This window comes from Daucus carota, chromosome 3, assembly GCF_001625215.2.
Source record: "Daucus carota subsp. sativus chromosome 3, DH1 v3.0, whole genome shotgun sequence".
In the NCBI taxonomy this organism is placed as follows: Eukaryota; Viridiplantae; Streptophyta; class Magnoliopsida; order Apiales; family Apiaceae; genus Daucus; species Daucus carota.
The window spans coordinates 58,483,449-58,497,789 of NC_030383.2; the positions used below are offsets into that span (position 1 = coordinate 58,483,449).

At 37.3% G+C, this 14,341-nt stretch overlaps 2 protein-coding genes across 2 annotated transcripts; both read right to left on the reverse strand.

Annotated features, from left to right (window-relative positions):
• Positions 1-1,683: 1,683 nt before the first annotated feature.
• Positions 1,684-3,888, reverse strand: LOC108214514 (L-type lectin-domain containing receptor kinase IV.1-like). Its single transcript, XM_017386535.2, has 2 exons — positions 3,157-3,888; positions 1,684-3,084 (listed from the first exon to the last, which is right to left on the reverse strand). Exons 1-2 carry the CDS (start codon positions 3,809-3,811, stop codon positions 1,820-1,822), a joined length of 1,920 nt encoding a protein of 639 aa, XP_017242024.2. The 5' UTR covers positions 3,812-3,888; the 3' UTR covers positions 1,684-1,819.
• Positions 3,889-11,399: 7,511 nt separating this feature from the next.
• On the reverse strand, positions 11,400-13,604 carry LOC108214511 (L-type lectin-domain containing receptor kinase IV.1-like). Its single transcript, XM_017386531.2, has one exon. It carries the CDS (start codon positions 13,517-13,519, stop codon positions 11,519-11,521), a length of 2,001 nt encoding a protein of 666 aa, XP_017242020.1. The 5' UTR covers positions 13,520-13,604; the 3' UTR covers positions 11,400-11,518.
• Between the last annotated feature and the right edge of the window lie 737 nt (positions 13,605-14,341).

Here is a 14,341-nt window from a genome sequence, read left to right on the forward strand (position 1 = left end):
GGATTAAATATATTTTCTAATAAAATAAAATTTTTTAATCTTTTTAAGTTGGATAATATGTGTAATTTGCGGTCAAAGTTTATTCAATTTGACTAATCAATAATCAAAATAAGACATATAATATGAGATGGGAGAGTATATTTGTATCGAATCAATCTTTTTAACAAGATTTTGGAAAGATAGTAGCGTGAACTCCCACAATATTTTTTTATGTTTCTTTATTTTATAATTTATATTACAATTACTACTATGTTATTTCCTCTGTTCCCTTTTACATTTTCATTTTCAAAATAAATTTTGTTCCTATTTACATGTCCATTTAGACTTTCAAAACAAATTTAATGATAGTTTTAAAACTCTATCCCCATAATTTCTATTTCCAAAACTTGACTTATTTAAAACTTGGTTGAATGCACATTTTCAAGACATTAATTTGGGATATTTTACCATTTTCAAAATATTAATTAGAATTATTCAAGGAAAAATTTGTAGAATCAATTATTTCTTGACGTCAGACAATACTAGGTACCCAAATTATGTTCTCAAAATTGTTCTCAAATAGGTGATGTGTCAATTTGGAATGTTTATATGGGTGAGGTTGGTGTAACTACAGGGGTTCATGTCTATTTAATAGCTCGATATCTAGTTAGACGATAACACGTGTAATTTGGGAAACTTTTGGAAAACTTTTTTTGGGTACCTAACATTTTCCATCTTAAATAGATCAACAGCCTTTCTTTTCTTTTCTTTTTTCCTAATTTGATCTAGAGGCATTTACTGTCACTGTTTGCATTTTTCTGGGAGGATGATCGGACGGTTTAGATTTGATCTGGTGAGGACTAGTCGTCATGTTTTGATTGGATGCAACTTAAAAAATTACTCCCTCCGTCCCAATTTAGATAAGCATTTTCCTCATTTCACACATATTAAGAAGTATTAAATGATTGTTCCTTTTTTCCATCTTTACCCATATTTATTGTGTTAACTTCTTTTGTATGGAGTATTAGCTAGTGGTTCATTGAAAATGATAAATAAGAGAGGATAACAACGGAAGATTGTTGATAAATATGCATAGAAAAGTGAGAGGCTCAACTATTTTGGGATAAATTTTTTTCTCAAAAGGATCATCTAATTTAAGATGGAGAGAGTAGCAAATGTCAAGTGACTATGTCCTGAAGACTTGGCAGTGTCCGACTCCTACTATTACGATCACGCAGTTTATTCCCCTGCTCCTGTAAATCAAAGTTACTTAAGAGTTAAGAGTGATACCTACAAAGACCAGACTACTGGATCCTAATAATCATATCCAGAAGAAATGCCTGCTCATTGCATAAAGTAGAAGTTCCTGCCCTATCATATGGTCCAACAGATTACACCAAGGAAAAACATCTTTAGAGGTTAACAGCGTTCCAAGTCGGATGAGGTGCTAAGTTATATTACGATGTCCAAGTCTGCCAACACTTTCGATTTCTAGTTTCTGCCATAAATTCTCCCATTCCATGAATTTCTTGAAACTCTTTTTACTACAACTTTTATTTCAGACGCCTGCAAGACACCTTTGTAAATCGACATAAATATACGTTGTAAATTGAGGAAAAAAGGAGATGTATTAAAAAGCTTCGTTTATAATCAAGTAACAAAATCGAAATTATCTAGACAAGAGAAATATTTCTCATGCCGAAGGATAAAAAGTTAAATACCTCGTCTTATTCATGATATTTAGAATTAAACATCGACGTTTAAAAGGCAAAAAGATTATACGCGCTTACTGTTTATAACTAAGTACACACAATGAACTCTAAATATTACAAGTTGTGATTTATCTACCGCTGGATAGAAAGGATTCGACCACAGAGTATGATTGAGTCGATGTGGTCAAAACATCAACTGTGTCATTTTCAAATGTAAATCCAGTCTGAGAAATGCTAAGATCAGATAATTCTGGCAATTGTTCATAACCACCCAAGTACTGCACAACTTGTTGCATACTAGGCCTGACATTTGGATCGACACAAGAGCACAACAAGCCAAGCTTCAGCACCAACTCCACTTCCTCTACGACATAATCTACTCCCAGTTTGTGATCAACTGCTTGAATGATTTCACCTTTGTTCCATAAAGAACAAACCTGATCCACCAAAAGTACTTCTTTTCGTACATCTATGGGCCTTCGACCACAAACAACCTCAAGTAGAAAGGCCCCGAAAGAGTAGACATCGGTGCTAGTTGTGGCCTTGCCAGTTCGAGCATGTTCAGGGGCTAAATATCCAATCGTTCCAACAACATGAGTGGTTTGAGTGTCCGTTCCATGATCATACAATCTTGATAGCCCAAAGTCCCCTAATCTTGCATTCATATCAATATCTAATAATACATTACTCGCCTTAACATCTCTATGAATCACCACCTGGTCCCAATCTTGATGTAGATACTTCAGCCCTGCTGCCACCCCTTTGATGACTCGAAATCTTTGCATCCAGTTGAGCATAATCTCCGGGCTGTTGTGAAGGAACCTGTCCAAACTACCGTTTGGCATATAGTCGTATACTAAAAGTAACTCTCCTTTACGACGACAATATCCCAGGAGTTGAACAATATTCCTATGCCTAAGTCTGCCAATACTAACAATTTCTGCAATAAATTCTCTCATCCCCTGTCTTGATTCATGGGAAACTCTTTTCACAGCAACTTCTATTTTGGAGATTGGTAAGACACCCCTGTATACCCTACCAAAACCTCCTATCCCCAAAAGCTCCTTATCATCAAATCCTTCAGTGGCAACATAAAGGTCCTTGTACTTGAATCTATGTGGCCCATATTCAAGTTCCCAATCTTCGAGAACTTCTGCAAATTTCTTTTTCCTCCATCTGTAGTAAACTATGCCTGAAATTGTTAGTAACAAAATGATAACCAGTATTAATGGCAACTCAATTGTCAAAAATATATGTTTCTTTTTGGGCCCGATTCGAGGAAGCTTGGGGAGTTTTGAAAGTTCAAGCTCTCTAGCCATGCCATTCACCATGAAGCTCCATCCAAGAACATAATGAGCTGCAAAAGCTAAGGTACCCGTCGTGGAGGAAAAGCCTACATACATCTCTTCGTTTATAATTTTGTCAAGATCATAACGCAGAGACAAGAGTGGTTTCTTTGGCTTACCAATCTTTATAGGAGCTAAAGTGACATTAATTTGCTTCTCCAAGTCACTATATTCCACCCAAAGTTGCATAATTTGTCCACCAGGGAGGGTCAAATTCTGAAACTCCTCATTGACATCATCAAAATAACCAGCTGGCCTAGAAACACTTGAATTCAAGCTATTAATATCTATGCCAACATGGTTATCATTGATATCTTGGAATTGCAGGTTCCGAAAGGTATCCAACTCCACTGCAAAAACATGGCTGCTTGCATTTCCATTGCTGGTGGGATTAAAGATACCAAGATACTCACTCGGAGCTGCAGCCGAGAGGTCTTTGGTTGGTGCAATAACGAAACTCATTCCATGAGCACTCACTTGGGAATACTTGGGAACTATGGCGAATACGAAAGTAGTGGAGAAAGAATAGACCAAAGAAGAATTAGTACCATTTTTCAAAGAGTCTTTGTTCTTGAAGGTAATTGAGTTGGAGTAAAAGGCTTGGCCTGCTACGAAAGTAGAATTGGTAAGCTTTAAGAGACCGTTGGGAGTGATGATGGCGACACCGCCGAGGCTGATGTTGTTAGATTGGAAGCCATTGAAGTGAAATTCTTGATCAGCAGAAACTAGTGTGTACATTAATTGAATCAGCAGGAAGGGAAGCTCAGCCAACATATTTAGTTATAGTGTGTTGTAGTTCTCATTTGAAAAAGAACTTGTGCATGTGTGCATTTATACACACTGGAGTATAGAAATGAGTCCATATCGCATTGACTAGGTAGGTCACGGAAAGTCGGAAACAGCCATAACTTGTGCCCTGGCAAGACCTTCATCTGTTTTCCTTCCGAGTCATGAAGATTCAAACCCTTGATCATCCGCTACGACGAGGGGTGTCCTTCCGTAGACCGACACGCACTCTAATGCTTTTGTAGAGTATAGTGTTATAAATTATTTTAAATATTTTTTTGCTGAATACAAATTTGATATTTAAATTTTTATTCTGAAAAAAAAATAATTTAAAAAAAAGTAATAGAACTATATTTTATGAAAACAGTGTGTCGAATAGTGACAAAAATATATAAAAATGAATTGGACGAAATAATATTGTTAAACATATCAAATTTGTAGAATACATAATGATGATGCCGAAAACTGATTTTGACCCGGTCAGGTTCTACGAATTCAAGGACCACAAACCACACAGGCCAGCTGAACTATGACATGCATGATGCATATATATTTTTTACAATTATGAGTATATACCATGCATAATAAGAGCAAGAATTTTTTTCTCATTGTTCCTTTTTCTATTTTTTGCAGCAGTAAATTCTACATACTCCTGTATGAGATAATTTATCTGGTAAATTTGAGATTCGAACCTTCGAAAGAGTGAACTTTCAAAGCTGAAGATAGTTGTCCTTTCGCTGTGCCTTGTACTTGCCGTCACTTCTCTTTCATCTAGAGGGACAGGTATCCGGGTGGATTCTGCTTCCAGTTGCAACTACAATCTATACGAAGAGTTGGCATTAGTAAATATTCCCACATAATGTATAGGTGTGCAAATCGCTGTATGCATTTCCATCTTTGTGTAAAAACAACCATTGCCATTAGTAAATATTCCCGCATAATTCATAGGTGTGCAAATCGCTGTATGCATTTTTATCTTTGTGTAAAAACAGCCATTGGCATTAGTAAATATTCCCACATAATTCATAGGTGTGCAAATCGCTGTATGCATTTCCACCTTTGTGTAAAAATAGTCAAGACCACATTTGTTATTCTTGTTGATCGCGCAACACCCATTAACTCCGCATTAGTATGATATTGTCCGCTCTGGGCTGTGGTCAAGCCCGCACGGATTTGTTTTCAGACTCTTCCCAACGAGCCTCATACTGGAGTTCTTTAGCTGTTTATATTCAAGATAAACCTCCTTTATCTTTCTGACGTGGGACTTGGGTTGAACCCAACTCAACAATTCCGGATTCATTACACGGTCTCTCCCATAATGTTAGCAATATGAGATCAAATATGAACTCAGACAAGACAAGAATCAAGGAAGACAGCTGGCCATATACAACTGGAGAGGCAAAACAAATTTCTGATACTAGTGGGGACCAAGAGTACTGAGGTTGTTAGAGTTGTGGAATTCAGGAAGCAGTGCATCCAATATATATATTTGTCTTAGCTCTACTCTCTGAACTTGTAATCTTGAGTTTTAATGAATAAAAGAGAAGCAGACTTTTCTCTCAAATCTCACTTTCTTTCTTCATATCTTTCATCTAAAATTATAAACCTATAAGCTTTAAGAAAACTATCATGGTATCAGAGCCACAACTCGATTCAGGGCTCATATATCTTTATTTTTACACTTTTTTAAATCAGTAGCTCCTTGTCAAGATCTATCAATGGCAGGTTCACCTTTGTCTTATTCTGCAGCAGCAGCAGGAAGCTCAACCATGGGAAGCTTATCTACTACTATTGATCCTTTACACCCTTACTATCTTCACCCATCTGATAACCCAGGTATGAACCTCACCAACATCACTCTCAATGAGAATAATTATTCACAATGGAGTAGATCTATGCAACTTGCTTTGTCTGCTAAGCTTAAACTGGGTTTCATTGATGGTAGTTATACTAAGCCTGCCGCAAACTCTAATCTGTTAGTTCATTGGAACCGTTGTAATCATATGGTTATTTCTTGGTTGTTGAATGCTGTTAGTAGTGATATTCGGAATAGCATTGTTTACATGGACTCTGCTAAAGCTATTTGGGATGATCTTGAAGTCAGATATGCTCAAAGCAATATGCCTAAGCTCTTTTATCTTCGTAAAGAATTAAGTCAGTTGTCTCAAGGAAATCTCTCTGTTGCCTCTTACTTTACCAAGTTTAAAACCCTTGTTGATGAACTAGATTGTTTAACATCTAAACCCACATGTACATGTACTAAATGTACTTGTGGAATTAATGCCAAGCTAGATGCTTATGAACAAGCTGGTATTTTAACTCAATTTCTGATGGGTCTTAGTGATCAATTTACTCACATTAGAGGGCAAATTCTTATGATAAAACCTGTTCCAACCTTGAGCCAGTCTTATGCTATGCTACTTCAGGAGGAGAACCAAAGAGAAATTTCTAATTATACTCATCTAAACTCTGGAAATACAGCCTTGTCAGCCAGGTTTAATTCTAGCAGAAACTTTTCTCCTAGAACTGATATGGCTGGTTATAAACCCTCTCCCGGACAGAAGAAATCTAGTAATGAGTCTCAAGTGGTGTGTGAAGTCTGTCATTTGCCTGGTCATACCAAAGAGAAGTGCTATTGTGTTCATGGATATCCCTCATGGCACAAACTCTTTGGTAAACCCAAACCCAAGCCCAAGTTTGGTAATGCTAGAGCAATGAGTACAACTCAGGCTTCTTATAATGATCATATCAGCATGGACTCAGGGAAACAACCTCTCACTGGTGACACTCTGACAGCTCCATCTAAGGAAACCTGTGGTCTTTCAGAAATTCAATACAATCAGTTAATGCAGATGGTGCAAGCTAATATGAGAAACAATCAGTTGGACAATCTCAATTCTACCTGGTCAACGGGCCCTTCTACCAACTCTGTGCATTTTGCAGGTACATTTCTCCACAAAATTAATCATGTTTCTGAAATCCAATCATGTTTTCAAAATCAGTGGATTCTAGATTCTGGGGCAACTGATCATGTCACTCCCCATGTCCATCTATTGAGTAATGCCAGACCTTGTCATTCCCAACTTCATTTACCTAATGGCCAAACTGCTGTAATTTCTCACATTGGAAATATTCGCCTTTCACCTGATATCATACTTGAGTCAGTCCTCTGTGTGCCATCCTTTACCTATAACTTACTGTCAATCTATAAACTCCTGTCCGCTTCCAACTATATCATTTCGTTTACTAACTCTAGTTGCACTCTCCAGGACCTTACCAGGAGGAAGGCAATAGAGATTGGTAGACTCAAGGATGGCCTATACTTGCTCAATTCCAGTCAAACTTTCCTAAATAAATGTGCTTCAAACACTCTTGTTTGTAATAATGTTGCTTCAAACTCTGTCTCTGTAGAGCTTTTACATGCCAGACTTGGCCATGTACCTCTTAAAGTTTTAAAACTTCTTGACATTGATTGTTCTAAGCATGAATTACCTGCTTGTGATACCTGTCATCTTGCCAAACAACATCGTTTAAAATTTGATAATAGCTCTTCTGAAAGCTTGTCTCTTTTTGATCTTGTACATGCTGATTTATGGGGTCCTTATAAGTGTAAAACTCAGGGTAATTGCACTTACTTTCTCACTATTGTTGAAGATAAGTCTAGAAGTACTTGGATTGTTCTCTTAGCTGATAAAGCTCAGGTTCCGAATTTGATTCATGAATTTATTGCTCTTGTTAAAACTCAGTTCGACGTTATTCCCAAAGCTCTGAGAACTGACAATGGGACTGAATTTGTCAATAAAGAACTCAGTCAAATCTTAGCCAATTATGGAATCATTCACCAAAAATCTTGTGTCTATACTCCTCAACAAAATGGCATTGTTGAGAGGAAGCATAGACATCTTTTAAATGTAGCAAGGGCTTTGAGAACCCATGCCGGTCTTCCGCTACATTTTTGGGGAGATTGTCTCATGACAGCAACCTACTTGATAAACAGAACCCCTACTCCTCTCTTACAAGGTAAAACACCTTATGAGATTTTGTATGGTAAAGTCCCTAAATATTCTCATCTCAGAATTTTTGGCTCCCTTTGTTATGCTACTGTCTTACCTAAACCTCATGATAAATTCAGTCATCGTGCCATCAAAGGTGTGTTCCTTGGTTATCCGTACGCAACCAAAGGGTATAAAGTCCTAGATTTAGAGTCCAGAAAAGTCATCATCTCCAGAGATGTTCAATTCCTAGAACACTCTTTTCCCTTCCGAGAGATTACCTCTCATCACAATGACAAATGGTTTCCTCAACTTATTCAATATGCAGATATTGAACCGTTACAAACAGTGGGCCAATCTGTGTCTCCAGAACTGCCTTCAACACCACCCACTCCCATAACATATTCTCCTGAAATCTCTCAGCCTTCTGTTGCAACACCTCAAACCACTGTGCATCTCAGACCTGTTCGATCGAAACAGGTCCCTATCAAGTACAAAGATTATGTTGGAGTCCCTTTTAAAAGTAATCAAGTCCACCATACCACTGAGCCAAAATTTCTACCCTCATATACCTCCTTTCTAGCTAATATAGCAAAAATTCCTGAACCATACACCTACCAACAAGCTGTTCAGTTTCCGGAATGGTGCACAGCTATGTCTGTTGAGCTTGCAGCTCTTGAAGCCAACAAAACTTGGATTGTTACTCCTCTACCTAAAAACAAGAAAGCTGTAGGCTGCAAGTGGGTCTATAAAGTGAAGTACCGGTCTGATGGATCTGTTGAACGATTTAAAGCTCGTCTTGTAGCAAAAGGTTTCACTCAAACTGCAGGGGTAGATTACTTTGAAACTTTTGCCCCTGTCGTTAAAATGAAAACTTTAAGAACTGTACTAACAGTGGCAGCCATGAAGGGATGGAGTATAACTCAGTTAGACGTGAATAATGCTTTCTTGCATGGTGAATTAGAGGAAGAGGTGTACATGACTTTACCTCCAGGTTACTATCCTCCTGCTCAAGTATTGAACAAATATCCATCTCAATATCTAGTTTGTAAACTCCTCAAGACCATCTATGGACTCAAACAAGCTCCTAGAAAATGGCACCTTAAACTAGCTGCTGCCTTGGTCAAATTTGGATTCAAGCAATCTCACAGTGATAATAGTATGTTTGTTTATACTACTGCATCGTCTATTACTGTCCTTCTTGTTTATGTGGACGATATGGTCGTTACCGGAAGTCACAACAAAACTCTGGAGCTAGTTAAGCAATTTCTTGCTTCTCAGTTTAGCATAAAGGATCTAGGACATCTCAAATATTTCTTGGGCATAGAACTGGCCAGGTCAGTTACAGGTATCTATCTTCACCAAAACAAATATACTCAAGATTTGTTATCTGATATGGGTCTTAGTGATTGCAAATCCTCAATAATCCCAATTGAACAAAATCATAGCCTTCTCAGTGATACTCAAAGTCAGCCGGATATTCCAAATGTCTCATTGTATAGAAGAATAATAGGAAGGCTCATCTATTTGACCATCACCAGGCCGGATATTACATATACTGTTAATACTCTGGCTCAGTTTATGTCTAATCCTAAAGAGTGTCATTACCAAGCTGCCGTCAAACTACTCAAATACCTCAAAGGTACATGTGGTCAAGGTATTATTCTATCAGCAAACTCTACCTTTAAACTGAATGCCTATTGTGATGCTGATTGGGGAGCATGTCAAATTACAAGAAGGTCTATAACTGGTTTTTGCATAACTCTTGGAGATTCCTTGATTGCCTGGAAGAGCAAGAAGCAGTCTACAGTCTCGAGATCTTCAGCAGAGGCTGAATATAGAGCCATGGCTGATACCTCTTGTGAAATCACATGGTTACTTGCTTTACTTTCAGAGTTACATATTCACAATATAGGTCCAGCTACTCTATATTGTGACAATCAGTCGGCGCTACACATAGCTTCCAACCCTGTCTTTCATGAGAGGACAAAACATATTGAAATAGATTGTCATCTGGTTCGGGAGAAGCTGCAACAGGGAGTTATTACTACTGCTTATCTTCCAACTCTGCAACAACCAGCAGATCTGTTAACTAAGGCTCTTGCATCTCAACACTTGTACTATCTTTTATCCAAGATAGGAGTTGTCAATTTCTTTCCAACTCCTACCTTGAGGGGGGATGTTAGCAATATGAGATCAAATATGAACTCAGACAAGACAAGAATCAAGGAAGACAGCTGGCCATATACAACTGGAGAGGCAAAACAAATTTCTGATACTAGTGGGGACCAAGAGTACTGAGGTTGTTAGAGTTGTGGAATTCAGGAAGCAGTGCATCCAATATATATATTTGTCTTAGCTCTACTCTCTGAACTTGTAATCTTGAGTTTTAATGAATAAAAGAGAAGCAGACTTTTCTCTCAAATCTCACTTTCTTTCTTCATATCTTTCATCTAAAATTATAAACCTATAAGCTTTAAGAAAACTATCACATAACACATGCATGTCCTCTGTACACAGAGATTTGTATATATATTATATAATTAGAAATTTTTAAAATTCTCATTTTGAATATTGTTAACAAGTACATCTAATCAACTAAAATTATGTGTTAATAGTCAAATGACTTGGAAAATACAATTATATAAAATTCAAACCCTTTAATATCTGCTGTAATTTCAACCACACAGGCCAGCTCAACTAGTATAACAAAACATTTAAAGTCACAATAATAGTGAAGAATCTTAAATTAGTTCTTTAACAAAAATCTTGAAAAAAGCATATCATATTTAGTTGATGAGAAAATAATAAATAATATTTAGTTTTGAATTCAAATCAATCAGATCAACCAATTTTATAATTTTGTCCTACGATTTTCAACATGTCAGATCGATATATATATTTTTTTAAAACGGCCGTTTGGTGCAATGGCTACACCATTAGGCTAATGTTTTCGGATTGGAAGCCATTGAAATTGAATCCAAATTCTTGATCAGCTAAAATTATTGCACACAGAAAATATTGTAGCAGCAAAAATGCAAGTTTAGTTAACATGGTTGTCTACTTGTCTTGGCTTTTAGCATGAAGGAGCCTCATGCATGTGTTATATATTTCTACTAATTAATGAAGTTAAGGAGTCTATGCAACCCTTCACCAAGTTACAGAGACGACAAGCTGGTCCCTGGCTAGTCTTCTGCTAACAGCTGCCACAGATTTTGCATTGAAATTTCAAACCCTCAATTATCGGCTGCAATTTCCACCACATAGACTCACTGAGCTGTAAGATCTCCCGTCACAAGCTGATGCATTGGTTCACGTATATTACAGGATTCTATCATGCCACTTAGACTATAAGCCTGACTGAATTTCGAATAACGGTATTACATTTTATTTTTCAAGTCCTAACGTTATTAAACCTTTTAAGTAGTTCTTGTCTTCTTGAAGATATTAAAATTGCAAGCTTTACTTCTAATTTATGTTATCATAAGCAATTTTCTTTTAACAATTCGTTATTAAACCTTTTAAGTAGTTCTTGAATATAATTAAAACAAGAAACATGTCACCAGAGGATTGAGATCTCAAGATATCATAAGAACAACTTTATAAAATCAGAGTAAAGTGTACATCTTTTTGCTAATTTCATTCACTCTGTAAAAGACTGTTACTCAGACAAGATGAACTAGTGCGATGTCTTATATATTGTTCATCTACCGCTGCTGAGAAATGATTCGACAGCAGATGACGGATGAGATGATGTGGTGAAATTACTGAATCCTCTGTCACTTTTGTACGCGATTTCAGACTGAGAAATACTGTCAAAATAAGATAGCTCTGGCAAACTTTCGTAACCATGTAAGTAGTGCACAACTTGCTCCATACTTGGCCTGAGATTAGGGTCAATACTTGAGCACAACAAGCCAAGCTTCAACACCAACTCCACTTCCTCTGCAACATAATCTACCCCCAAATTATGATCAACAGCCCGAATTATTTCACGTTTGTTCCATAAAGAGCCAACCTTGTCCACCAAAAGTATTTCTTCTTGTACGTCTAGGGGACGTCGACCACAAACAACCTCTAGTAAAAATGCCCCAAAAGAGTAGACATCAGTGCTAGTTGTGGCCTTCCCGGTTCTGGCGTGTTCAGGGGCTAGGTATCCAATTGTTCCGACAATATGAGTAGTTTGAGTGTCTGTTCCATGATCATACAGTCTTGCTAGCCCAAAATCTCCTAGTCTTCCGTTCATTTCACTATCTAGCAGCACATTACTAGCTTTGATATCTCTGTGAATCACCACTTGCTCCCAGTCTTGATGTAGATACTTAAGTCCTGCTGCCACACCTTTGATGACTCGAAATCTTTGCATCCAATTCAGACTAATCTCAGGGTTGTTATGAAGTAGCCTGTCCAAACTACCGTTAGGCATATAGTCATACACTAAGAGTAATTCACCTCTTCGACGACAATAACCCAAGAGCTGGACTATATTCCGGTGTCTAAGCCTGCCCATGCTTACAATTTCAGCAATGAATTCTCTCATCCCTTGTCTTGATTCATGGGAAATTCTTTTAACTGCAACTTCTATTTCAGATATCGGAAGAACCCCTCTGTACACCCTACCAAAACCTCCAATCCCCAACAGCTCCTTATCTTTAAACCCTTTAGTAGCCACATAAAGATCCTTGTACTTAAATCTATGAGGCCCATATTCAAGTTCCCAATCTTCAAGAACTTCTGCAAATTTCCTTTTCCTCCTCACATAATAAAACACGGCAGAAAATGTCACTAACATCATAATTGCCAGAATCAATGGTAACCAAATTGTCAGAAAACTTGACTTCTTCTTGGGCCCAATTCGAGGAAGTCTGGGGAGTTTCGAAAGATCAAGCTCCTCAGCTCTGCCATTCACCATAAAGCTCCATCCAAGAACATAATGAGATGTAAAAATTATTGTGCCCGTGGTGGAAGAGAAGCCCACGTACATTTCTTCATTGATAACTGGATCAAGATCATAACTCAAAGACAAGAGTGGCCTCTTTGGCTTTCGTATCCCTACAGGAGCTAATGTGACATTAATCTGCTTCTCCAAGCCACTATATTCCACCCATAGTTGCATTATTTGTCCACTAAAGAGTGACAAATTCTGAAACTTATTTGCATCATCAAAATAGCCTGCTTGCTCAGAGATAGTTGAATTTATGCTATTGATATCAATTCCAACATGGTCATAATTTAAATCTCCGAATTGATTGTTTTGAATCGTATCCAACTCCACCGCGAAAACATGATCAGTGGCATTGGTCTTGTTGGTGGGATTAAAAACACCAAAATACTCAAACGGAGGAGCTCTGGAGAGGCTTTTTGTTGGTGTGACAACAAAAAGTATGCCGTGAGCGCTCAATCGGTACACTTCAGGGACTATTGCAAACACAAAAGTTGTAGAGAACGAAGAAACCGAAGAAGCATTAGTACCACTTTTTGCCGACTGCTTGTTTCTGAATCTGACTTGGTTGGAGTAAAAGGCCTGGCCTTGTTGAGAAGTAGAATTTGTTAGCTTTAAGAGACCGTTGGGTGCGCGAATTGCTGCACCGTCAAGGCTGATGTCTTTGGGTCCGAAGCCATTGAAAGTGAATCCAAATTGTTGATCAGATGAAACTAATGTACACATAAAGTGAATTAGCAGGAATGCAAGTTCAGGAAACATGGTTATAGAAAGATGTTTTTTTTAGTATGTGGGAATTAAAACATGCAAGTTCACATCCATGTGTGTGAATATATATTACTCCTTCACTCTCCGTCATTTTCTTACACTTTTTTCACACTTCAGAATTTTATCAAATATAGCATACTTTTCTAACATAAAAATTATTATGCCACTTCGTTTCATCAATTATTATACTTATTTTATATATTAAACATCAATTGATTTCGTTATTATTCTCCCTTTTCCTACTTTTTTAGTTAATTTGAAGAATCCATGCAAGCCTTAGCATAATTGCATAAGATAGCTACTAATTAGCTAGTGCCGTTGCTAGACTTCTACCAATTATACCTGCCGGCTGCCGCAGGTTTGTGGTCTCTGTATGTTCTTTTTTGTTCATTCGCTCATTAGATGTTGGTATAAAATTCAAACCCTCGAGACTCTCCTGTGATTTTTCCACACAAACCAGCATATCTAGAACATCGCAAGTCACGCGAATAATGACGAATCTTAAATTAGTTCTTTGACAAATTTCTGAAAAATTATTTTTGATATGTGACATTGCTCTTCACCATGTCATTATCGATAATCTTTTAAAAAAATCAATTCGAAATATCTAACATATTGTTGCCCACATCTCAAGGAAAATCGACACTTACAAAGAATAAATCAAACCAAAATATACGATATATATATACCGTTCAGAATAGGGGTATCGGTATGTAAATCTCTTTATTTTTTGATCGAACCTTCCCAGCAATGCATGATAATCGTTCAATTGTGACGTCGACTTTTAACAGCTCTTGACCATAGAGTCGTTGTCCT